This window comes from Papaver somniferum, unplaced genomic scaffold (genome assembly GCF_003573695.1).
Source record: "Papaver somniferum cultivar HN1 unplaced genomic scaffold, ASM357369v1 unplaced-scaffold_10, whole genome shotgun sequence".
Lineage (NCBI taxonomy): Eukaryota > Viridiplantae > Streptophyta > Magnoliopsida > Ranunculales > Papaveraceae > Papaver > Papaver somniferum.
Genome location: NW_020618825.1, coordinates 6,947,998 through 6,975,606, shown reverse-complemented (window position 1 = coordinate 6,975,606; position 27,609 = coordinate 6,947,998). Strand labels below are relative to the sequence as shown.

Sequence of the window (27,609 nt, the reverse complement as noted above, 5' to 3'; positions counted from 1 at the left end):
CTATTGACTTCGTCAATTACAAAGTAACCTAAAACTATGAGTGGACAATGAACATACTTGTTTTTCCAGTGGGACAAGAATCTGGGATTTTGGATTGCATTCTGCTTTTGATGTTTGTAAAACTCAAGATTAAATATCTTTTGTTTGCTCATGAAATTTCGTTGTGTAGTTTAAAAAGTTTTCCGAGCAATCAAAATAAAGCTTTTTAAAAGAGAAACTATTAGGCATTATATTATAGCACAAGAAAATGATCAGTAAATATATAAAGTAAGGGATAAATATAAAATACGGAAAATGAGTTATTTATACAAATATTTTTAAAACATGGTTCAAATGAACGAGTAAAAATTAGTTTGAACGAAATGGATACAAAAAAAATAGCAAGGATGAAACTGGATTCATCCTGACGTAAACTTAAAAATTAGCAACGATGAAACTGGATGCATCTTGATGTAAATTAAAAATAACTATTTTTATATCTTTGTTCATTTAAACAGTATCAAAATCTAACTATCCTTTTCACCCAGAAATTATTCATTTTGGTCTTTTTAACCAATTTGTGTATAAAATATCCACATCAAAAATAGCTAGTTACAACAAGAAAATTAAAACAACCATAACAATAAATAACCATTCTATCCATTAAAAAAGAATTGCTTATCAGATTCATCAAAAAAACAACAACAACAAAAATACTTACTTCGAAAGATTCTACATTGAAAGACCAAATCAAATACTCTCTCTATGACAATGGATTGATAATTCACGTTCTTTTTCTCTCTCGCTCACCTGCAGAACAATTAATGGACAAGTAGAAAGATTCTAATTCCTCAAAACTAAATAAAATAGAAAGCTGATGATTAAGTTGCATATAAAGGATGGCGGGCGGACAAGGAAAGATGAGCGCCTCCGATTAACTCCTTCGTCACTTAGTGAGTGGTTTATGAGAATCCAATATGCTTTTCTTAATCAAAGAGAATTTTCTCTCACCTTCTATATATATATATATATATATATATATATATATATATATATATATATATATATATGATATGGAGGGAGTAGGTTTCCTTTTTCTTTTCTTTTTTTGTCGGTTGTATTTGTTGGGTGTACCCCTTAAGTACATTTTTTTTTCCAAAGAATCCTTTCCTATTGGCCGATCAAAAAACACAAATAATAAGAATAACAATAGTAACCAAGTTGCTTAAATTTGTTGACATAATTAGAAGAAATAACTTTTTTTTTGAGAAATTTTCAATAAATTTAACATCTCAGTTATAAGAACTATCTCTTCACCAAGAAGCACATTGTGAATCTCTCTACTAGTAACAACCATCTCTTCAATAAATTCATTTAAGAAAAAACACCACAAGCTCAGCTCAGAATCAGCTATCACACATCCGGCAGCAGCTAAGGCATCAGTAACTTCTTCAACTCAGAGATCTACATTAGTCACCTGCAAAAAATAAAAATAAAACATTAGTCGAATTTGAAGAAACTGGAGTCCTGATTGCCCAACAAAGTACGAACCGCCATAATCCAGTACTACCACTCTACGCTTTTTGGGCTTGTTGCCTCACCTATATAGCAACTTTAAAATCTTAGAGCACAGGTTGGCTGCTCTCTCAGTTCAAGTTCAGAACTCTTAAGATAAAACGACCCACTTTAGCTTGGCTAAGAGTTTGTAACTTAGTTCCCAGCTAGATGAGTAGAAGAATTTGAGAAAACTTCTCCTCAATTTGCTTCCATAGATCAAAACATGTAGAAACACCAGTAAGATGTGTGGGAATGAGCTAGGTATTTAGTACTTGGAATGGGAACAGAGTTCACTTTAACTTCTAAAATACTGTGTTGTCTAATTAGCAAGCCATCTTCAAGTAATCTTTGTTTTTTTTTGTACTTTGTTTTCTCTAGCTTCATCTACCTCTTGTAGAACTATTTGTACATTCCTTAATCTATTTATAAATCTTCCTTTTCGATCAATAAAATGAGAACATATAAGGGGGAATCGTGTTTAGTTTTCTTCTGGAGGTGCCGATGACAGAGAACAAGAAGAGTAACTAACCGTGAAGGGCACCACGCAAGAGAAAGGAGGAAGGATTCCATTCCCAACAAACGTGAATTCTCTATATGTTGTCTTGTTATTTATTTCGATGGATTTTAATATATCCATAGCCGACTTCCCCTTTTTCATTTTTGATGACATTTTTATTGTATGTGAGTGGAAGCAGAGTTAAAAAAACGTAGGGTTTCGTAAACCTATCTATATATAGTAGTTACAGGAAGAACGGGTAGAAGATATATACTTTAATTAATGGCCCGCCGACTTTTGATGAAAAGGGAATCTTTTACACCACTGAAGTGACAAAGGAAATAATTGGAGGTGCTCATGTTTCCCTGTACTTATCGTCTGTCCGCCGTCCTTTATATCCAATTCTCATCATTAACTTTTCGTTAATTAACCTGCTCAGATTTTCTGTGAATTGTTTTTTTAATTTTCTGATGTTTGACAAAAAAATTCTTTTGAAAAAATCAAAATTCATTCGAAAATAAAGTGCTAAGAAAACACTTAAAAGCTACAATAAATTGGAAGCACTTGAAGGTTGATTCCAACTGTTGTTCTTAAAAATCCTCTAGTCGTGGATGAAGTACCCAAACTCAAAATGTTTAAAGGATTTTCTATTAATTAAGCTGCTCAGATTTTGGGTATAAAATTCTTTCATACTTCTCCATTAATTGTTCTGCTGGTGAGCGAGAGAGGACAACAACGTGAATAATCCTAAGAGAGTTTTGATATGGTGTTTCAACGTAGCAATGTACCCCTTTTCCGGGTAAGCAATTTTCTTTTCTTTTTCGAAGCATCCTGTAAGCAATTCTGCTTTTAATTAATACAGTGGTTACTTATTGTTATTGTTGTATTTTTTTTGTTATGGGTAGCAAATGTATTTTCTAGGGTGGTGGAGGAAGGTTGTTTTGGTGTGTAATTCTCAGTATGTTATTCAGTTTAACTATTTTCTTTATTTTTTGTGTGCTAAAAAGTGTCTAATAATTTTTTTTAGCAAACTTTCTATTTTAGAAAACTTTGAATAGTTTTTGAACAACGATATTTTAATATTATCGGGAGTATTTTGGTTTTATTTTTAAGATACTAAATCTTGTTGAGTTTTACGAAAAAAATGGAATCCAAATTTTACTTATTTTAATTATCTTTTTAATTAAATCATTATCACTTGGTATGTATAAATGATATTTTCAATCTCCATAGATAATATTTTAATCTCCACATAATAATAATATATTGCTTACTATCTCATCGATAAATGTGCACATATGGTAAACATATAGGTCCCATCACATAGTCATGTTGCACTAAGTTTGTGTAACTAGAATTTTATGGCAAATACCATTTAAAAGTATTAGACTACTTTTAAATTGAGTCGTATATAATGATAGACTATCATGAGTTATTAATTCATGAATATTATCTAGTGATTAATTGAAAAATGTATATAAATAATTTATAAATATATTAATCTTATTATTTGATAGTCAAAAGTCCAATTTATTGCACACACCTTTAAAATGTGTGCTAAAAATAAATGTATCGTGTTGGATGGCCTAAGCCTAACGTTATGTATTTATTAAAACTGATTTCTGTTTTGGTTTAGCTTAACTCCAACCTAAAAAATGGATAACAGCATATAGCATATCTAATTCTTACTCAAAATATCGTATTACCAACAAACGAAACGTAAATTAGTAATAACTTTTCTTTTTTAGCTCCTAATATATGTTTTTCAATCTTGACAAGTAAAACAAATTGATGACCACCACAGAATAAATTCTAAGAAATTAAAGCACACCAATAAGGATCTAATGTCAATTTTGATTTCTTATATTTTTTATTTAGGGTTAGGATCTATATTAGTCATTTTCACTTTTACTTTTTAAATTAAAATAATTAATTTTTAACTTTTGAATGCATATACAATTTTTAACATGTATTTAAGTTTGGGTTAGGATCTATTGACATGGGTAGAGTGACATAATCTTGGCATTTTAGCACCAGTTTGGATTAAGATCTTTTATTTTAAAGCACTCCGGGATGTGTAAGATCACCATATACCATTTTGAGTATCAACAATCGGAGATTAACTGTTGAAATTAAAATTTGTGGATGGTGAATTTTCGTATTTGAGAATACTCTCATTTTCTGTAGGATTGTAGAGTTTTATATGAGGAAAATATCACCAAAATCTTAACTTCAAATTTATCGTGGTTTAGATTTTTAAGAAAAAATGGCACTAAAATGTAATGATAATACCATTCTAACCGTATCATGATATCCTTTCCTTTAAGCTTTTATTACCAGAAAGAAATAGTTTATAATTTTGGAAATACTATATCCTAGGTTATGATTGAAAGAATACATATTGTGTTTCCTTCTTTAGATACTTCATTAACATTAAAAAGGTAAATAGAAGAACATCAATTTGATAAATACATACCAATTGACTTAAATCAACCAAATAGATAGATTTGTTTTGAGCACACTCTTTAAACAAGTATTCACAACATTAGACTTAACAGTTCCTGTTTTGGTTCATTTTTTTAATGGGTTATGCTTAGAAAATGAAAATAACATTTGTAATTAATATCCAATTTCGTAATAAATTTCTCAATAATGCATTTTGATACAACATGTATAGGTTTATTTTTTTCGTGCGCTATGTTTTCGATTTTTGGGACTATATACTTATAATATGCTATGTTAATAAGACTAAAGAAAAATAAATATTTCATAATAATGTCTTATTTTAGTAATTGAATACAAATAATGGATACCATAGACTCTTATTACCGTCCCTCGTATTTAATTAGTTTAGTTTATTGTTTCGTTATTATTCTTTCGAAGTTGTTGCTTATTCGATTAAGAGTACTGGTTTCATATGAGTTCGGCTTGTCTTTTCCGTTGTCTGCTAGTCAGACAGTTTGCAGTTACAAAAATTGTGGGTATTTATGTGAATTGAATATTTGAATCTATATTGCTTAATAGACTCTTCATAATTATTCATGCTAATATGCTATCCATCACATTGTATGAATGTCTTGTGTAATGTTTCAGTATTAATGTTCGCATACTTGTATGTGCTGAAGTTTATAAGTTCGTTCATGTTGTGTGAGCATTTCGGATTTGTATTTAATCTTCCATGTGATGCTTTTAACTAATTATCGCAGATTGTTGAGTCTATTCGCCTATTCGAGTGTCATATCGCGAGCAGTGGAACCTAAAGATTACTTAGTTCAGCAAGAAAGGGTCACACCAGTATACGTAAGCGCAGCTTCCATTAATCGCTTCAAAAGGACAGACCGGACGATGTAACCAAAAATACAACTACGAGTTGTTTTTCCTTTGTTAAAAGAAACATTAAACTGCAACTACATGCTTTTTAATTGCAACAATTTAATGTTAAGAGTCTGTCCTTTCTGTATAACAGAATTGATGTCTGTTACATGACTTGTCCGTTACATCTTTTACGTATATTTGTGTATCCGTATTTTCTGTTTATCAGAAACTTTCTTACGAAATCTTTTATCAAGGAACAAATTAAGACTATTAAAACGTTTAGTAGAATGGATTAGTGGATGAAAGAAAACATCAGTGAAACTCCTTGATTTTCAACAAAATTTTGGTGGTGGAAAATTAAAATTTGACTCCTACCATGTACAATCCAACTTCAACCCAAATCAAGACCGATTTTTTCTCCCTACCATTCCTCCATTTTTTTAACTCCTTATAAATACCGTCTCATTTAATGAAACTAAACACCAACAAATAAACAAAAACAGAATAAAAATGGTTCTTTAAGTCTACACCATTGAATAATGCGACAGCAAATAATCTAAAGCTTTTCATTAGCTCCACACAAAAAAACCATCGATCTGAAAATTCTTTCTTGATTTTAATTTATCATAGAAGTTTTTAAAGAAGAGGTGAAATTTTTCTACCCAATCAAAGAAACTGACAATTCAGCAAGTAGTACCAGAAGAAAAATCAATGGGTCTCATCCAACATTGCTTCTTTTTCCTAGTAGTCTTTCACGTTGTTTTGAATGAGCCTCGTGGAGCTTATGGTACCAGATTTGGCGGTAGCATTTCTTCGCCAGCACTGGCTCCAGATACGGCTCCGGCTCCAAATATGACTCCAGCTTCGGCTCCGGCTCCAGAAACACCATTGACAGCGGGTGGAGTGTGTGAAACTATGGTCACAAAAGCTGGTTACAAATGCCAGGAATTCAAAGTATGATGGTCGATTCTAAACCACATGCATCACAGCTACGCTTAATTTCTGTAATGCAATTAACTAAATATAGGATGTATATACTGTATACAGGTGACAACCAAGGATGGTTACATTCTTTCCCTTCAGAGGGTCAACAGTGGTAAAGGTAATCCAAAGACCAAAGAACCAGCCTTCTTGCAGCACGGGTTATTTATGGTATGCATTCTCCTCCGAATGGCTCTTTCAGATAGCAGCAGATATCTGTTCTTCACAAAACATAAACACATGCAGATGATGTTATCCATATATATATATACATTGGATATACAAGTATATTTGATGATGGCCTTAATGCATGCAGGATGGAGCGTCATGGTTTCTGGATTCACCAAAAGAATCTCTAGGATTCATACTAGCTGATAATAATTATGATGTTTGGGTCGGTAATACCAGAGGAACGAGATACAGTCGTGGTCATACTAGACTTAATTCACTTTTACCTGTACGTACTGCTACACTCCTTCACAAACTCTCTTAGAAAAAAGTAGTACATTCTCTTAGGTGTTTATTTGATATATATGTCTATATTGACGTACAGCAATACTGGGACTATTCATGGGATGATATGGCACTATCTGATCTTCCAGCTTATATTAATTTCGTGTACAAACAAACCAAGAAGAAGATTAACTATATTGGACATTCCCAGGTGAGTAATTTTTAGAAGATTAAAAAAAATCCCACTTCATCGTAATAATAACAATTTTGAAGTGGTTTTAGTAATTATATACATTGTCACTGGCAGGGAACAATTATGGCACTCGCATCATTCTCTCTGGGTCCTAAAGCTCCAGACGAAGTTCTTACTAAGCTGAAAGCAGCTGCACTGCTCAGCCCCGTTGCTTATTTGAGCCATATGCTCAACCCAATGAGTCGGATTGTTGCTAAAACCATAGCGCAAGAGGTAGACAATAGTTTAAACCATTTAGTTCCTATTTCTAAAGAAAATGCAGTTAATCCATCTTAAAACATACGACTGTAATGTATATTGGACTGATCCTATTTAATTATTCTCTCCACAGTGTCAAGGAGCCTACGCCATGGCCGAAGTCAATATGAAGGAGTAGGAATTATTTTTTGACAATATCTGTAGTTTAATTTATTTTATAGTTAGCTTGATTTGTGATGGTTTTCTATTAATGTCTCATGAACAGCGAACGTATGTCGGCCTATCTCGGGGCTATTTGCAAATCTGTACAGGGGCTGAATTGTTTTGACTCGGTATCGAGTTTTACAGGTACGGACCAATTAATCCCCCTTTATAATTCAAAAACAATTTCTCGTCCTTATTATTTTTTGGAAAATACTAAATTAGTAACCTGCTAATTTTGGTGACATTAATTCATAGGAAAAAATTGCTGCCTCAATGCCACGTCTTTTGATAAATTCATTGCAAATTCACCTCAATCGACTTCAGCGAAGAACAGCATGCATTTAGCTCAAAGTAAGTGTTTTACTACGTACATTATCAACATTGATCTTCCTTTCTTTGATTTAGTTCATTATTACATATATCTTTATCTTATTTATCTGAATAATGTAAAACACTGCAGCGAGTAATTCAGGAAAATTTACGAAATATGATTACGGACTCCTCAACATGGTAAAGTATGGACAACTAACGCCACCGCCATATCCCTTAACTAACATTCCCAAGAACCTTCCAATATTCATCAGTTACGGAGTCAATGATGCACTAGCCGACCCGCAGGACGTCGAACATTTACTGAGTGATATGAAACATCCTAAAAATAAACTTGAAGTTCAAAAGATTGCTAATTATGGTCATCTTGATTTCATCATCGCTACTAATGCTAATCGTATCGTTTTCAAGCCTATGATCGCCTTCCTCAAGCGTCAAAAATAATTCAGCAATATTTCCGCTTGCTTGGTATGTAAGTTCATTCACTGTTATGTCAGATACGGGCTAGAAATAATCCAGTTGGCTTTGCTTGGTGTTTGATTTTCCGTTGTCGAGATCAGAGAGTTCGAATAATTTTCCGGACCTGGGTGGGTAGTGCTGTAAGCAGCTCGATCTCCTGCGGGTGTTGTAGGAATAATATATGCTGTGTTGTCGATTGTTGTTCCATATCTAATTATCAATGAAATCAACTTATTTTTCCTTTTCTATATATCGCTTTTCTTTTTTCTTTTTTTCTTATTATTATGGGCTTCTTGGCAAACAATGCCAACGGCAAAGAAAAAAAAAACGAAATCCAACTTAAACAGGACAAAAGAAATATAGGAATAAGCCATACAGACTGCTCCAAGAAGAAATATGAATCCTTGTTTTTCTTTGTTAAGAGAACTATTAAGATGCTTTTTAATTGCAACAACTTAAACTTTAACAGTCTGCCATTCCTGTATATAACATAATTGATGTTTGTAACATGACTTGTCTGTTACGAACATACGTTTGTGTTTCAGATAATTGATGAGTCCGTATTTTATAAATAGCTTTTGCAAGGTCAAGGCGCTCATTCATTTTCTGTTTATCAATAACTTTCTTACGAAATTTTACGTCAAGGAACAAATTAAGACTATTTAAAGGTTTAATACAATGGATTAGTAGATGAGAGAAAACACCGGTGAAACTCCTTGATTTTCAACAAAATTTTGGTGGTTGAAAATATAATTTCCACTACCACCATTCCTCCATTTTTTTTCAATTCCTTATATATACCATCTCATTTAATGAAACAAAAAACCAAAGAATTAAAAAAAAAAAGGTTCTTCAACTCTACACCACTGACCAGTAAGACAGCAAACAATATAAAGATTTTAATACCTCCACACCGAAAAACCTTAGATCTGCGAAAATTTTCTAGATTTTAATTTATCTGTGTAGAATTCTTAAAGCAGCGGTGAATTTTTTTCAGCCAATCAAAGAAGTTGACAATTCCTCAAGTAGTACCAGAAGAAGAAGAAAACAATGGGTCTCATCCAATATTGGTTCTTATTGTTGGAAAACGATTAATAAAAAAAAAAGATAATTTTTTAAAGTTTTAATAAAAAATTAATATTTATTGTTTTATTTTGTGAATGAAACTTTTTAGTCCCACATCGTGGAGTTTCCAATTTTTATTAGTTTTAAGAAACTATATAAACCTTTTAGTCCCACATCGGGGAGTTTTTCTTCTTAAGTTATATTTGTCAATTATATAAAGAAATTCACTACTTTTGTAAAATCATGGGAAAGGGGTTGCTCTATATTTTAGAGGGACCCCTAAGGGAAAATATTTTATAGCGGTTTTTAAGCATTCGCGATTTTCCTTAACGGTTTTTTCGGAGTTGCCAAGCTCAAGTTGAGCATCTACTACATATGCTAGTAGTAGGTGTATTAGGGTGTTTTATCCTGGAGATATCCGTCCTGTGAGGGCTATAGCATCACTCTTGAGTGTAGCCGGGCGCTAATGTCTTAAGGACAACGTGTTGAACACGTGACTCACTCTATTTTCCAAAGTTTTGCCTTGTTGCTGTTGCGGAGATACGGGGAGCTTGTTCGTTTTGTCAAAGCAATCACTTCCATTATAAAGGAGCTAAGTATCAATAACTTTTGCTTATTTGATTTTTCTTTGTTTTTGATTATTGCACCCAACACTTATTCCTAGTAGTCTTTCATGTTGTTTTTAATGAGCCTCGTGGAGCTTATGGTGCGAGAATTGGCGGTAGCATTTCTGATGCTCCAGATACGGATCTGGCTCTAGACGCGGATACGGCTTCAGATATAACTCAGGCTTCAGATATGACTCCCGCTTTGGAGACACCATTGACAGCGGGTGGAGTGTGTAAAACTATGGTCACAAGAGCAGGTTACAAATGCCAGGAAATCACTGTATGATCCTCGATTCTAAACCACATGCATCACTAAGATAGTAAGATAGGATGTGCATCTTCGGTACTAATCATTGCTGAACGTGATATGTATACACAGGTGACAACCGAGGATGGTTATATTCTTTCCCTTCAAAGGGGCAACAGCGCTAAAAGTAATGTAAAGACAAAAGAACCAGCCTTCTTGCAGCACGGGTTATTTATGGTATGCATTCTTTATTCTTCTAGACTTCAGTTCTCTTTCTCTCTCGATTGGCTCAATGAGATAGCAGTAGATATCTGTTCTTCACAAAACACAAACAAATGTAGATCCTGTAATCAAAATAGTATTCATAACGGAATATTTTACATAAATTCTACCTGCTGCCTGCACACAAGGGATATATATATTTTTATTTGATGATGGCCTTTATGCATGCAGGACGGAGCGTCATGGTTTCTAGATTCACCGAAAGAATCTCTAGGATTCATACTAGCTGATAATGGTTATGATGTTTGAGTCGGTAACACCAGAGGAACGAGATACAGTCGTGGTCATACTAAACTTAATTCAATTTTACCTGTACTACTCCTACACGCCTTCACAAACTCTCTTAGAAAAAAAAAAGTATTAAATTCTCTTAGTTGTTTACTTGATATATATGTGTATATTGACGTACAGCAATTCTGGGATTATTCGTGGGATGAAATGGCACAATATGATCTTCCAGCTTATATTAATTTCGTTTACAAACAAACTAAGAAGGAGATTAACTACATTGGACATTCCCAGGTGAGTAATGTTTAGAAAATTAAAAAAAAAAAAAAAAAAACAGGCTTCATTGTAATAATGATAATTTTGATGATCGATTCGGTTTTAGTAATCATATGTACTGTCACTTGCAGGGAACAATTATAGCACTCGCATCATTCTCTCTGGGGCGTGAAAGTACTAGTGAAATTGTTTCCAAGCTGAAAGCAGCTGCAGTGCTCAGCCCCGTTGCTTATTTGAGCAATATGCTCAACGAAATGAGTCGGGTTGAGGTATACAATAGTTTAAACCATTTAGTTCATCATATTTCTAAAGAAAATTCATTCATTGCATCTTAAAACATACGAATGTAATGTATATTGGAGTGATCCTCTCTAATTATTCTCTCCACAGTTTGCAAGCAGCAATCCAATGGCCGAAGTCAATACTGCGGAGTAAGAAATATTTTTGACGATATCTGAAGTTTAATATCTTCTATAGTTAGCCTCTGGTAAGCTGACTTTGTGATGGTTTTTAATCAATGTGCCATGAACAGCCAACGTACCGCCGCCTATCTCGGGGGTATTTGCAAATCTGTACAGGGGATGAATTGTTTTGACATGGTATCGAGTTTTACAGGTATGAGCCAATTAATCCCCCTTTATTTCAACAACAATTATCCGTCCTTTTTAATTTTGGAAAATACTAAACTAGTAACCTCGTAATTTGGTGACCTTAATGCATAGGAAAAAATTGCTGCCTCAATGCAACGTCTTTTGATAAATTCATTGCAAATTCACCTCAATCGACTTCAGCGAAGAACAGCATGCATTTAGCTCAAAGTAAGTGTTACTACGTACATTATCAACATTAATCTTCCTTTCTTTGTTAATATACATATGTTTATCTAATTATTTGAATAATGTAAAATTCTGCAGCGAATTCAGGGAAATTTACGAAATACGATTACGGGATCGGCAACATGCTAAAATATGGACAGACAACGCCACCTCTTATCCTTTAACTGACATTCCTAAGGATCTTCCAATTTTCATAAGTTACGGAGTCAATGATGCACTAGCCGACCCGCAGGACGTCGAACATTTACTGAGTGGTATGGATCATCCTAAAAATAAACTTGAAGTTCAAAAGATTGAGAACTACGGTCATCTTGATTTTATCATCGCTACTAATGGTAATCGTATCGTTTTCAAGCCTATGATCGCATTCCTCGAGCGTCGAAAATAATTCAGCAATTTGTCCGCTTGCTTGTTATTCATTGTTATGTCAGTTACGGGTTATAAATAACACAAAATTGGTTAAAAAGACCAAAATCAATAATTTTGGGGTAAAAAGGACAGTTAGATTTTGATACTGTTTAAATGGCCAAAAATTATTTTGATACTGCTTAAATGGCCAAAAGTTTAAAAATAGTCAAGATGTAACCGGTTTCATCCTGCCAATTTTCAAATATTTTTTCTTATTTTTAATTTACACAGGATGTATCCAGTTTCACCTTGGTATTTTTTAAGTTTAAGCTAGGATGAATCCAGTTTCATCCTTGCTAATTTTTTTTTGTCCATTTCACCCAAACTATTTTTTACTCATCCATTTAAACCGTGATTTAAAAATATTTGGACAAATGACCCATTTTCCGTAGAAATAATCCAGTTGGCTTGTATTAGGAGATATGTATTTATTGTGTATATTGTACATATGGTTACATATTTTTGTTACTTAGAAAATATACTTATCACATTTAGATTTGTTTTTGGTTCTCTGCCTATTTAATCACGTGAAAAACATGTTTATAGGGTAAGCTTTCGAATAATAAGAAAATCTTCATCTTCTTTATCTTGTGGTTTCGTGGCATCTGAAACATTGTCGTTTCATAGCATCTGAGCCAGAAAAGATCTAATCTATTTGAATTCAATAATTGTGCTTAAGATTAGCACATCACGTGTGTATCTAATGTAGCGATCACACCAATTAATTCTCGTGGAGGATCTCTATTATCACAAGATCGATTAAATCTTGCTAATAATCTGACCAGACGGCAAACTGTCTGCCAAGGTTGCCTAAATATTCTAAAAATCTGACTGGATGGCGAACTGGTAAAGTCAGGTGGATCAGGGTCAACTGGTACAGCTCATAGTATCAAAGGGCCTAAAAGATGATGCTAGACACGTGTAAGATTACAAAATACCATGTTCTTTACCGCATCTTTATGTTTACATTTTCTGCCACCAAGGCCTAGCTTTCCATGCGTGGTGTCTTCTCCTTTATCGCATCATCCTCACCCAACTACTTCTGAGTTTTAACTCTCTGCGCCTCTATCTAAGGTTCCTGCATTGTCTATCTTTCTCTCAAGAATTCCCATAACTATAAAAGAAATTGAAGATTTATTGATAATTAAATTCAGTGTACAATTCTTATGGCTGAATAACCTATTTATATTCTCACAAACTTAACAATCACTCAAAACAAATTTTCCTAACGAAGATAAAACTTAAAACAAAGATACTTTCCTAACATAAAGCAAACTCTAAATAAAACTCTTCTAAGACTCTCTAGAACTCAATCTATCAATCAAATTTTAAAAAATATAAGACATGAATTTGTGAGAAATCTTTCTGTCGTACATCTCGGTTGGTTGAAGATTTTTAAAATAAATAGATAATAAGACTAAAAAAAAACTAAAAAAACTTTAAAAATTTTAAAAATTAAAAATAAAAAAATTTAAACCACAAAATAAATAATAAATAAGTAAATTAATAAATTAATTGAGGATAACTAAGTAATTTACCTACCCTTGAATACCCGTAATCACCCCATCCTAGTTAGGGTAATCACTTTGCATTCCCTAAAACATGGTTCTTATATAAAGCAAAAAGACTTCATACCAAATCTACTTAATTGTATCACGTCTCTCCAAAATTCAAAGCCAACATGAAAGTTTTATGGATGTTGTGCACAACTCTTTAAAATAACATCTGTAAAATGTTGGAAACCAGATGATTAGGAGCAAAAGGTTGGATGACTTCATACAAAATTTTGAATTCGTGTTTCATTCATTCTCGACAGACAGTAAGTATGAAAAATTCAAAAACATTCCTCTTCTACAAAACCTTTTCGATGCTTGGATTATTTATTACTGGATATCTAAATAAATCAGTGTAAACAAAAATACCTGAGTACGTGCAGTGATCCAAATAGGTAAAGGCTTATCTTATGATTTATCAGTCTTAAAATTACGGATTGACCGTGGGAAACTGTTGTGTCTCACAATATGTAGAATTCCCAATTTAACTGAGTGTGTCAATTAGTACTGAATATGAATCTTTCATATTGATCTTCTGAATCATGTTTCGATCACTTCGCCACATGGTTAAGTTAGGAAATCAGGATGGAAACACTTTCTCTTTACATATAGATATCAAAATGGTAAGTAAGTAAGAGTTGGAATTTTGTAACTATAAATCTGAACATTAATTTTTTAATGGACTAGAAGATTTTTAAGATAAGAAAGATTCTCCAGAATACAAATTTTATGTGTGGATATCTTAAATTAGTTAAGTTTCTCTTACGTACTTAGATCGATACGCCAAATCAACATAATTAACATTTATATGAAGTACTGTAAAATCATCATGATCAATTCCCCCTATGTTTTTTAATATGATTGATACCCAATACAACGTTCGTAAATTGTACTCGTATTACTTAGCTTCAAACAACGTAACCGGAGAAGATTCTAAGACAATGAATGACACTGATTAGTTAAAATAGTTGTATGACTCACTGACAACAACCATGAAAAGAAGATGTATGATTTTCATTCCAATTTTAATTGAAAAGAATGTTGTAAATGGTTTTACAAAATGCGGTGCATACAAAGCCCTTATATATTTATTATGACTACTAGGCCAGGTTTTAAAAACCCTTAAAGCTTCTCCGATGGCACATTTGTGGAGATAAATGTTAAAATCCACCTACGATGCACATTCATTTTCTCTAAAATCATTCTCCAATCCTAATGTCTTAAACCAATGTGTAGATGACTTTCGGTAGACATTGTAAAGGTGAATGTCTAGTTTAGACATTCCCCTTGACATTGTCTACCATCCTAGTCAGCTTCTACTTAATTGAATTGACTTTAATATGTTAAGTAACCATCTTTAACTCTAATAAAATTTTAATTATAGAAAATTAACTTTACGCTAATTAAAAGAAGAGGTTACATGCAATACCGTTGGAGATGGATTTTTTTTCCCTTCCTAATTTTAAGGAAAAATAGATTGAGAATGTCTTATTTGTGTTACCACATAGGAAAAACACGCAATGTCCATTGGAGAAGCTCTTAGATTTTACGCAGAATTAGTCATTGGATCTGTAAATTAAAATGGATAATTAAGAGAAGAGACAAACACAAAAAGAATAAAGAATAATAAAATAATAATAATAAAATGTTCTACATATATCAGGTATCATTTGTGTAACAATTTAGGCTAATTTTATTCTTTTTTCGGATTGAAGAGTCAACACCATCGTGACCGATATGTTTATGTTAGACAACCTGTGGTGTTTATGAAATGTTAACCCATAAGTTTATAGGATTTTACTGCGTATGCATCGGGTTAGAAGCTTTTATGTTTATGAAATGTTAACCCATATGTTTATGTTAGACAACCTGTGGCTTAACTTATATCAGGAAAGTTATTTATACATCAGCAGTGGGGGAAGACCGAAATTTCAGTCGTTGAATTTTACAAGGGAAATGATTTAGCAACGTATATATCAATTTTGGTTTTAATTTGAAGCAATTGAGGGTAAAATCGATAGTTAACCTAGTTCAGTAAGGTTAATGTATACTTCGGACCCAAAATTGTTCGATTATCAAATCAATTTTGGAAAAAGATGATCAATTTCAACTGAATTTGAATTCAATGAAATTGTAAAAAAACTGTTGCAAATTGTATTAGGCCACTGTTTTCTCATGGTTTGTGGGCCGTAATTACAGATAATCATTTCGAGTTTTGATTAATTATAAGACGCTTAACAATATTTGGGGATGATAACTCTTTAGTTATCCAACCAATTTCGAAAAATAGTACTGATTCATATTCAATTTCATCGAGAAAAAACGTTGTCTGCAATTGAATTTTAATCCCCATAGTGAACACATATAAGGACCCCGATCAGTCGTTCAATTATAGAAAGAACATCTAATTAAACCAGATGACCGTGTTCACAGTGTTGGCGAAGGAAATTCGGACCAGTTCAATTCATAAAACGGTGATATTTATGGGTTTAACATCAGCAACTGAGAATAAATGTTCGTCTGTTGCTAATCAATTTCACATAATACTGCAGAGCACTGGCACACCCTTGTAAGGCCCTTGTTACCGTAGCCCCAATAATACATGATTACCATTTTCAAGATCATAATCTAATTTATTTATCTTTTATTTGCGTTGTCCTCGAAAGTGGATATTATGTATTTTACACAAATCCCTTTTGAGAGTGAGTATATATATATATATGATCATCATCGATATATTTAGTTCCGTTAAAGGGCACAATAGATCATCCCCGGTTCCAGTTTCAGCAAGAAATTTTAATTAGTACATAATTAGACTCAACTAATTATGTGGAAACTCAAATTCGCTGACAATGGAGGTCCTTTTTGTGAGTGGCTTTCCAGTACTAATAATTTTGTGGGAAGACAGACTTGGGAGTTCGATCCAGAGGCCGGAACTTCAGAAGAACGAGCTGAAGTCGAAAAAGCTCGTCAGGGATTCTATGAAAATCGTTTCAAAGTTCGAGCTTGTGGGGATGTTTTATTACGCTTGCAGGTGGTATGGTTAGATATATTTTACATAATTTATGAGTTTTGCGTAGTATTAAAACGCTCTGTAATTTTGTATACAATGACAGCAATTAAGGAAAACAAAGATAAATTCGATCTTAGTATACCACAAGAGCCGAATATTGGAGACGATAATGAAGTGACCTTTGAAGCAACGACAAATACGTTAAGGAGAGGCATTCGATTCTTTTCTGCCATGCAAGGCGATGATGATCATTGGGCTGCTAATATTGATGCACCCTTATTTCTGATGCCACCTTTGGTTAGATTTTTTCCTTTCTCCCTTTTGCCTATAGTCGAACTTCTACATACGCTGACCTTAATACGTTCATGGCACACCAAAAATATGCAGGTTTTCACATTATATATAACGGGAGCCATTAATACCATCATGTCGCATGAACATAAAAAGGAGACACTGGGGTATATGTATTGGCATCAGGTATACGTATGTTGAGCTATGCACGTACAACTTTCATTTAATAGCCTACACATAAAATAATAACTAATTCATCATCAATGAAAAAAACATATTTGTTTTTGCAGAATGAAGACGGAGGTTTCGGGTTCCATATAGAGGGGGCACAGTATTATGTTCAGTACTGCACTTTAACTATATTTGCATGCGCATACTTGGAGAAGGACCAGATGGTGGTCATGAAAATGCTTGTACCGATATGTACTTTGAAAGGTAGAGAGAAAGAATGGTGCTAGGAATTAAATCCAACTATTCTAAATGTTGTACTTCGTGAATAACGAATGCTGTTATGAAATAGGAGTAATTTTCCTAACCAATTGCCTTATTACAAAGTGTAATCAAGATAAACCTTGTCGATCTCCATTATACTTGAATCCAAAACGTCAAACCACAAACAAAACTTCAACAATAATAAGAATTCTACGACTACAAACAAGTAAGACTAGAGTGGCGCAAAGGCAACTACAATTGCTAAATTACAAATACAACTACAAATACACAAGGAATGTTGTATTTTTTGTATTTATTTTTTTGGCAAAGCTCACGAGAATATTTTTATATTAAAAGGCAAAGAAAATAAGAGAGGACTAAGCCAAAACCTCAGAAGGAAGGAACATAAGAAAGGAAAGGCGAAAAGAAAAAAAAACATGTTACAGTTATCGAAATCTATAAGTAGACAGATTCGATCTGTCATTATCCAAAGCTGGTCGAATGAAAGGCGGTGGCTCCGTCCACCACCGAGAGCTTGAAGAAGCTCCCCATTTCGCTAGTAAATCAGCTAGGAATCTTCCTTGTATTCGTTTAGGCGCTCTCACCTTGTTTCCCTTTTCCTTTTTATCACTGAATTCACCTTTTAAGTTTTTAGGACTTCTATTTTTGTTAGTTTTGTTTGTGGTTTGACGTTTTGGATTCACCTTTTAAGTCAAAAAAAAAAAAACTACAATTACTAATTCTAACCACATCAAAACTAACAAAGAAAAAAAAAAGACTACAATTACTAAATCCAACCACAACAAAACTAACAATAGAAGTCCTAACAATTTAGTCCCGAATACTTTAGATCTGAGCTAGAGGTTAAAGGAGGATATGGTTGTAGTTTTTTATTTATGAAGGGGAGGGGAGAGTCAAATTAATCTACAATGCTAGTTGTTGGAAATCAAAGGCTGAAAATAGGAAATATATTGATTATACATTAGAAACTCTTTAAATTAATAGTCCTGGGACCAGAGAAATCTATTAATTTAGAGAGATTATTAATTTAGCGAGTTAAATGTTAGCTTGTGCAAGCCTAGTTGGGATCATCAAATGTTATTATTTTAAAGAAATAATTAATTTAACGAGTATTAATTTAAAGAGTTTCTACTGTATTAACTTTTTTTTCTATTTTTCAATATCAATCTTTTACTGGTCCGAGGGTAATCAAATCTAGCTAGGTCTCGTTAGTTGCATTGTACATATGGACACCAAATACATTTTATTGACTGTCTTTCTTTTTTTGGGCCGACATTATTTATGTATGCTTTTTGCTGCACCACAGTCTTTATGCATGCTAGCTTGTTGGGTGGAGGATCCGAATTCAGATGCTTTTAAGAAACATGTTTCCAGAGTACAAGATTACATCAGGGTTTCCGAATATGGACTTGGCATGCAGGTTGTTCATGTTGGCTGCAATAATCAAAATAAAGAAAAAAAAACAAATAAGCAAAAGTTATTGATACTTAGCTCCTTTATAATGGAAGTGATCGATTGACGAAACGAATGAGCTTCCCATATCTCCACAATAGCAACAAGACAAAACTTTGGAAAAACAGAGTGAGTCACGTGTTCAACACGTTGCCCTTAAGACATTAGCGCCTGGATACACTCAAGAGTGATGATGTAGCCCTCACAGGATGGATATCTCCAGGATAAAACACCCTACTACACCTACTACTAACATATGTAGTAGATGCTCAACTTGAGCTTGGCAACTCAAAAAAAAACCGTTAAGGAAAATCGCGAATGCTTAAGAAATGTTATAAAATATTTTCCATTAGGGGTCCCTCTAAAATATAAAGCAACCACTTTCCTATAGATTTTACAAAAATAGTAAATTTGTTTATATAATGGAATAATACAACTTAAAAATAGGAACTCCCCGATGTGGGACTAAAAAGCTTATATAGTCTCTTAAAACAACTAAAAAGTGGAACTTCCACAATGTGAGACTAATAAGTTTTTCATTCACAAAAGAAAACAATAAATTATAATTTTATTAAAACCTTAAAATCATTTTTTTAATAATCGTTTCCAACAATCCCCCACATGAATGAAAACTCAATAAAACACGAAAACACAGATAGATCTTGGTAAATCAACAACCCAATCTCACGACCCGAACTGACTGAACAGACAGACAGATCGTGTATGTTGAAGTAATACTAGCCATTTCAACGTCCTCTCCCTCACACAACAGTGTGTTGACTCCAGGGTCATACTATGGATTGCAAACAATCATAATAGTATAGAGGGCTTTCATCTTTAATTTCTCACAGGTGAGACTAAAGGTTTCTTTCACCAAAGTGAAAATGAATGATCTAGTGAACCCTTAGCGACCCTTAGGTCCTAAGTTCCAATAATACCAAAACAACATGAAACTCATTTTCTCAAAATGATTTAATTTTTGATAAAAAAACAAAAAACACATAAAAACGTAGGAAATACCATTTTAGGCAGAGGTGTCCATGAGGTCTTGAACATTTGCTTAGTGAGATATTACCGGAATTACTTGATAGAGACAGTGAACTATGTCTTGAACTGCTAGCGTTTGATGTAATTCGCGATAAAAACCACGCAATGATATCTCCAAGGTTGCTGCCAAGCTCGTGCCGTTGTGTCCGTTTTGGCCCTGGACGTATCCTGTTTCTCAGAATGCTCTATAGAATCAGCTCATATTCTCATAGGAAGCGACCCACTTCCTCATTCAGATAGGTGAATTCCATCAAGAGTGTTTACTGCTACACCCCACTTCAATCTTAAATTGAAACTATAAAACTCATTAAGACTTATTAAAAAGTCATCCTCCACATGCAGTCACACTATCACGTCGACACCATAGGGAAGGGACAGAGAATGAAAATCTCTGATAGTGTTTACCTTTACCCACCACAAATTAGTTGTCTCATTCGAAACCTTGATCATGGTTCTCCAGTCAGCAAGGTTGAGTATCCTTCATGGCAAGTTTAATATATGAGCTTAAGCCCCAACCCCCTCGATGCATTTTTAACTATCTCTTTGTACAAACCTTTCGTCAAGGTTGCACGATATTCTCCTTGGACTTTATCCAATAACTGGAAATAACGCCGATTGGGATTAGTTATTTCTTAAATTTAACTATTATAGCTTGGCTAACACAATGTATAGATATAGCTGACACAGGCCTATGCCAGAGAGGAATGTCTTCTAAAAAGTATCTTAGGCACCCATCCCCCTCTCGTGCTTTATCTAACGTATTACTCTCAAATTCCATAGTGAATTGAGCTATATGTCTGTTTGGAATATCTCTGTTTGGAAATCATCCAAAAACAAACAACCTGCTAGAGTGAATACATATCCACTCGTAGATTTAGACTCCTCTGAGTCAACTATCCATTTTCCATCACAAAGAACCTCAAGGATAGCAAGTTACCTTCATAAATAAAACAAAAGGTAATAAAGTATTTTAGGTACCATAATACTCTACTAAGTGCATACAAATTCTTTTTCTCTGGACTACAAGTATATCTACTTAACTTACTCACAATATAGGCAATGTATGTACTCTTACAGTTCATTAAATTCATCATACATCCTATAACTATTGAGTATTCAAGTTAAGATACTTCATTACCCTTATTTTTCTCGAGTCTAACAAGAAGAATCGTATGGAGTACACGCAGGCTTACAATCAGACTGATTGTATCTCATAAGCACAAATTCAACATAATGAAAATGACTAAGACTATAAATGTTTGATTATCTTTTAACCCTCATCCCTAGGATTATATCAAAAGGGCGTAAGTCTTTCAATTCAACGACCTCATTCAGTGCATGTTTTTAGTGAAATTAATCACATCTATGTTTGTATCAAGTATAAGCATATCATCAACATACAAGCATACAATCACACAGGCATCCTTAACAAGTTACTTTTAAATATACTTGTGAGATTCATTAACTTAAATCCACTACTCATTATCACATGATCAAATTTTTCATGTCACTGTTTACGTGCTTATTTGAAAACCATACAAAGATTTGTTCAACTTACAAACTTTGTCTTCACAACCTTTCACTACAAAGTCCTCAGGTTTGTCTATATAAATTTCTTTATCTAATTCACGGTTTTAGAAAAGCTATCTTAACATCCATCTGATATATCTCCAAGTTGTTTATGGCAGCGATATCAATTAGCATCTCAACAAAAGTAATTATCGTCAAAAGTGAATAAGTATCAAAGAAATCTACACCTTATTTTAGTTTATAGCCTTTAGATACCAACTTAGCTTAATATTTTTCCACAGTTCCATCTACCTATCGTTTCCTCTTAAATACTCATTTACATCCCATGGTCTTACTCCCTGGAGGTAAACTAGCAAGCTCCCAAGTCTGGTTCCGACGGACTGAGTTAATTTCACTAAATGAAGCTTCTTACCAGAATGGGGTTTCAGTAGATATCAAGGCTTCTTTACAATTCTTAGGATCTTACTAAGCTAGGCATGTTATGAAGTCGGTATCATAAGAAGTCTCAAGTCTAATTATTTTACTTCTCTTAGGCTCAACATCAATTTCATCTTCCTTTAAAATAAGTTCTGATTATTTGAAAATAAATCTAGGTGATCAACAACACATATCTAATGAGGTACAGGTTTACAATAAACATGTTCAAAGAACTCCGCATCCCTAGATTCCGTAATAATATTCACACCAAAGTCAGAAAAAATCAGAACACACAACCAAAAATCTATTTGTATAAGTATACTCAGCATACCCTATACGAAAACACAATCAAAATTTTTGGTTCCAATCTAGTTCTTTTAGGAAGAGGAATTACAATCTTAGTCAAACACCCCCACACTTTGACGCATTCATAAGAAGGTCATCTACCTTTCCATAAACCATATGGAGTTTCATCTGAGCTTAAAAGGGTACTTTATTCAAGATATACTAGTTAAGAGGACTGCCTCCCTCCACAAGGCCGCAGGTAATCCTGAACTAATCAACATGGAAATTATCATCTCCTTAAGGATACGGTTGTTATGTTCAAGGCTTCTAATTGGTTTCCAACTTCAAGTTTAAACATCTTAAGGCTTTTAAGGCGTCATCCTTATCCCTAAGCAAGTATACAAGATAATACCTCGTACAATCATCTACGGAAGTTATAAACCATCTTTTACCACAGTGGTTTTGGGTTAAACTCATGTCAACAAGACCTAACTGAATTAATTCTAAAGGCTTAGAATTACTCTGAATATTTGTGTTAAAAGGTTTTATAGCATATTTTGATTCTTCACAGATTTCACTTTTATATTCAAAATCCAAACTAAATTTGGGTACGCAGCCTATGCTAGCCAGTTAAGCATTGACTTATAAGTTTACGGTTCCAAGTCTACCACGTAAAACAATCAATCACAGAAAGAAAGCACAAGAATCAACTATGTTCACATCATCAGTTTTTCCGTTAAGCTTATATAGACCCAAAGTCCTATAACTCTTGCTTAAAAAATCTCTGCCTAGTTACAACAAGTTTTCCAGATTCAATTAAGATCTTAAATCTTTTTCCACCTACAACAGAACAAGATACAAGATTTTCGCATATGCTCGGAACATGAAAACTTCGTTCAATGTGAGAATATTACAGATATGAGCTTCTGCTCGACCTTTTCCTTTTATGCAACCTCTATTGCAGATAAGTTACTCAATAAGAGTTTCTCGACGTGACTATCCTATGATAGGAGGTGAACAGGTCTCTGTTTCAACAAACATTCTTGGTGGCTCCAGAGTCCACCTACTGGTCTCTCACATTGGTTATTAAAATAACTTCCGACAACATGCCACTAAACTCGTTCTAGTTTGTTTCAACTAAATTAGTATTAACTTTCTACTTATTAAGGTTTTTATGTTGTCTACAATTTACTGCCGCGTGGCCAGGAATTTTACAAACATAATAATCACCCTTAATTAAAGTAATGCCAGATTCAGTTTTACGAAACATACCTTTCTTCTGAAGAGTACGCTTAGAATTGTTTGATGTTCTCGCCTTTGTCATCTTTGGAAGACTTGTGTTCATCCACAGGCTCCTGGTATCCATGTCCCTTCTCAATTTCATGTCATAATCTTCGTTTATACTTTGACCATGGACACGACAATTTCCCAATCAACTAATACACCACATCTCACGAACCTTAGTTCCGAATAGGAAAATAAAATATGAGTTTTGAAGATAACATCTAGATCTACAAACTTCGTTTGAATCACCATATCAAAAAACTCATGGTTACCCCATAAAAACTACTTTAGTTAACAACAAATTTCTGCTCGTTAGGATTTTTCAGGAACGTTTCTTTGTTTTGTAAAATATCAAAAAAAATACTTTTACAACTCCAAAAATTCTGAAATTTTTCGTGGGTAACTATCAAGGTGTCTACCACATTATGTCCAAAGGGTTCGTCGAAATTCCTTATAGATTAAGAGATAACTTCGAAACTATACAACTGACCAAATATTCGTTTTTTTAATTTTTATTTTTCACTCCACAATTAACATCCATGATTATTACAAACTCTAATGTCTTAAGATTGTTGGGTGCAATAATCAAAATAAAGAAAAAAACAAATAAGCAAAAGTTATTGATACTTAGCTCCTTTATAATGGAAGTGATCGATTGACGAAACGAATGAGCTTCCCATATCTCCACAACAACAACAAGGCAAAACTTTGGAAAAACAGAGTGAGTCACGTATTCAACACGTTGCCCTTAAGTCATTAGCGCCCGGCTACACTCAAGAGTGATGCTATAGCCTTCACAGTACGGATATCTTCAGGATAAAACACCCTACTACACCTACTACTAACATATGTAGTAGATGCTCAACTTTGAGCTTGGCAACTCAAAAAAAAACCGTTAAGGAAAATCGCGAACGCTTAAGAAACGCTATAAAATATTTTCCATTAGGTGTCCTTCTAAAATATAAAGAAACCTCTTTCCCATAGATTTTACAAAAGTAGTAAATTTGTGTATATAATGGAATAATACAACTTAAAAATAGGAACTCCCCGATGTGGGACTAAAAAGCTTATATAGTCTCTTAAAACAACTAAAAAGTGGAACTTCCACAATGTCGGACTAATAAGTTTTTCATTCACAAAAGAAAACAATAAATTATAATTTTATTAAAACCTTAAAATCATTTTTTTAGTAATCGTTTTCCAACCGTTCATAATCACATATTTCTAGTTCAGAGTTATAAATTAGAATTAAATGAGATAGATGTATTATGTATCTTTTGAAGTAACTAATATATTATCCTTTCAGAATATCGGAAGTCAGACATGGGATGCAAGTTTCGCACTTCATGCGCTTCTAACAAGTAATGATCTTATTGACAAAATAGGTCCTACCCTCAAGAAAGGACATCATTTCTTGAAGTTGTCACAGGTTTGACCTTAATTCTCTCTATGATTGCAGATTTATATATCTGGCTATTCATCGTCATGGCAGACTTAAATTTTGCTTATTCTGTCTCAAATTGGGAATCTATGTTCGCTGCAACTTAGTTTTTCGGTTTTTTTTTGTTTTGATTTCCTTCTTTTCTTTGCTTTCTACCTCTGATAGACTCTTTGTATATTCTCTTCTATAATAAAATCTTCCTTTCTTTGAAAAAAAAATACATCGTCATGGCTGAGTCGAGCCAAAGAGTGTTATACCCGTATCTCAGACCTATATATGTTTTCATTACCTCTCATTTTCATGTTTTTCCAGAAACAACTCTAAGATAAATTCAAAGCTAGTCTTTTCTTTTCATTAGTGAAATTTATAATTTGTCTGATTACTGTGCTTTACATAAATGAAGGTTAAAGATAATCCATCCGGTGATTTCTGAAGTATGTACCGTCACATAAGTAAAGGAGCGTGGACCTTCTCTGATCAAGATCATGGCTGGCAAGTTTCAGACTGTACGTCTGAAGCGCTAGCGGTAATTTGTGCATGTCAGGTCTGAACTATTTCTTTCATAATTGAGATCAATAAGTCTTTATTAACTCATCCACAAAAGAAACCTCAAAGATGGTAACGATGTTGAGTCCGGGTAAATGTTGCACCACAACTACAACAAATGAAGCTAAAGTAATTTGAAGAAGAAAAATCACTTACATTTGAGTAACTGCGACTGAGTATATGCAACACCTCCACCATATCTAACTACGCTACAAAAAGTTGAATCTTAAATAGTTTAGTACAAAATTTTCCCGGCTTCAATTAAATTCATCATCATCATATTTTCCACATTTGTAAATGTGGAAGTGGAATAAATACAGCTTTGTTGCGGCATTTGATCACCTGCCGGATTTCTAACTTTATCCTACTTGGAAATTTTATCGCCGAATATTATTAACATTCACATTTGCTATCAGCAAGATAGAAACACTTTCTTTTTGGGGGGATGTTCATGTTCTACTGGAACATTAAGTAATTACCTTTTTGTTACAAGGTATTTAGCAACAAAAACTGTCATTTTGTAATCTGTACAAAGTATATATACAACCAATGATATGAAGTCATATATTATTGCAGGCGTGTCTCATATTTTCCCAAATGCCATAAGAAATTGTTGGAGATAAATTGCCAGTGAAACAATTTTATGGCGCTATCGAGGTCATTCTTTCCCTTCAAGTAAGGAGATCAATTTCGTCTAACATATTGACATGCACAATTATTGTGTACAAGTATACTAGCCTAAAATGCTTATTAGGGTGCAGATGGTGGATTCTCTGCGTGGGAGCCTGCAACATCACATGCATGGTTGGAGATAACGTTTGTTCGAAAGAATATTCACAAATTTGAACTAAATCGATTTATTTTTGGAGAACTTATTTGTTGTTATCCAATGGGTGTAAGCTTAATTATCTGATGGAGAAATTCCTACAAAAATAGGTTTTCAATCCAACGGAAATCTTTGAGGATGTTTTAGTGGAGCATGAGTAAGATACATACTCTTTCTATCGAATCTATCTTGATCTCGAGAACAGAAATAAAAGCGTTGCTAAACGAATGTGCTTCGCCATAATAATTTTCTAAATATCAGCAAACTGTATATGCTGATGATATACACGACTACTTCTGGTGGTTCGGTGAAACACCATACAAGTGTATTTTGGGCATGTTTTCCAAGTGTTTAGTTTTCGGACCATTAAAGAATTTTTGTTTTGCTTCATACTTATATTGAAAAGTTAAGTACAGATATGTGGACTGCACTTCATCAGCAATTGAAGCCCTAGTTATGTTCAAGAATTTGTATCCTCATCATCGCACGGAAGAAATTGAAACCTGCATTGAAAAAGCAGTAAGCTATTTAGAGTACAAACAAGAGCCTAATGGCTCATGGTACGTAAAAGCTTCCCTTTGTTAACCAACAGTTTTACACAATAAAAGATGTCTTACTTAATTATGATACATGTATACAAATAAATTGGTACAGGTATGGAAACTGGGGAATATGTTATATCTATGGCACATGGTTCGCTCTACGAGCCCTTTCAGCTGTAGGGAAAAACTACTGCAACAGCTCGACTGTTCGTAAAGCTTGCAACTTTCTACTGTCAACCCGAGGATCAATAGGCGGTTGGGGAGAAATTTATTTTTCATGCATGAAGAAGGTAAAACAAGGCGAATATTTTCAACATGATATAAAATCCTGCATTTTATCTTTTATTTAACCTTTTCATTGTTTAGGGGGAGAGAGATCCAAAGCCCCTGCATCATGCAGCTAGGGTACTGATAAATAACCAGATGGAAAATTGCGACTTTCCCCAACAGGTAAAATTCCTAAACTAATATTGCAATATTTATAAGCCGCCGTATAAGAGAAGCTAAAATTAAAAGAGGATATTTATATGACTTTGCAGGAAATAACAGGAGCGTCATTGAAGACATGTATGCTGCACTACTCACTTTTTAGAAACACTTTTCCAATTTGGGCTCTTGGAGAATATCGTCGGAAAGTACTCAAAAATCCTTTGCCCGGCAAATGAATTAGGTTGCTGCTTAATTATCAAGTAGATTGAGTCTTGGGTGGCAATTTAACTTAATATTGGAATGAGAACATATGTCAGAAGTTTGT

The 27,609-nt window shown here is 33.6% G+C and overlaps 2 protein-coding genes, 1 long non-coding RNA gene and 1 pseudogene across 3 annotated transcripts; all 4 read left to right on the top strand.

Moving 5' to 3' along the window:
• Positions 1–2,468: 2,468 nt before the first annotated feature.
• On the top strand, positions 2,469–5,589 carry LOC113326055. Its single transcript, XR_003348267.1, has 2 exons — positions 2,469–2,831; positions 5,239–5,589. It is a non-coding gene; the product is annotated as an uncharacterized LOC113326055 (long non-coding RNA).
• Positions 5,590–5,812: 223 nt separating this feature from the next.
• LOC113326631 (triacylglycerol lipase 2-like) lies at positions 5,813–8,475 on the top strand. The gene is made up of 9 exons (XM_026574332.1): positions 5,813–6,301; positions 6,395–6,499; positions 6,645–6,785; positions 6,882–6,992; positions 7,089–7,247; positions 7,366–7,406; positions 7,498–7,580; positions 7,692–7,787; positions 7,897–8,475. The coding sequence occupies exons 1-9, from the start codon at positions 6,059–6,061 to the stop codon at positions 8,208–8,210; spliced, it is 1,293 nt and encodes a 430-aa protein (XP_026430117.1). The 5' UTR covers positions 5,813–6,058; the 3' UTR covers positions 8,211–8,475.
• Positions 8,476–9,817: 1,342 nt separating this feature from the next.
• Positions 9,818–12,674, top strand: LOC113326984 (triacylglycerol lipase 2-like). The gene is made up of 9 exons (XM_026574637.1): positions 9,818–10,178; positions 10,278–10,382; positions 10,599–10,739; positions 10,839–10,949; positions 11,063–11,200; positions 11,322–11,362; positions 11,464–11,546; positions 11,654–11,749; positions 11,846–12,674. The coding sequence occupies exons 4-9, from the start codon at positions 10,866–10,868 to the stop codon at positions 11,929–11,931; spliced, it is 528 nt and encodes a 175-aa protein (XP_026430422.1). The 5' UTR covers positions 9,818–10,178; positions 10,278–10,382; positions 10,599–10,739; positions 10,839–10,865; the 3' UTR covers positions 11,932–12,674.
• A 3,881-nt stretch (positions 12,675–16,555) lies between these two features.
• Positions 16,556–27,520, top strand: LOC113326244 (annotated as a pseudogene).
• Positions 27,521–27,609: the final 89 nt, after the last annotated feature.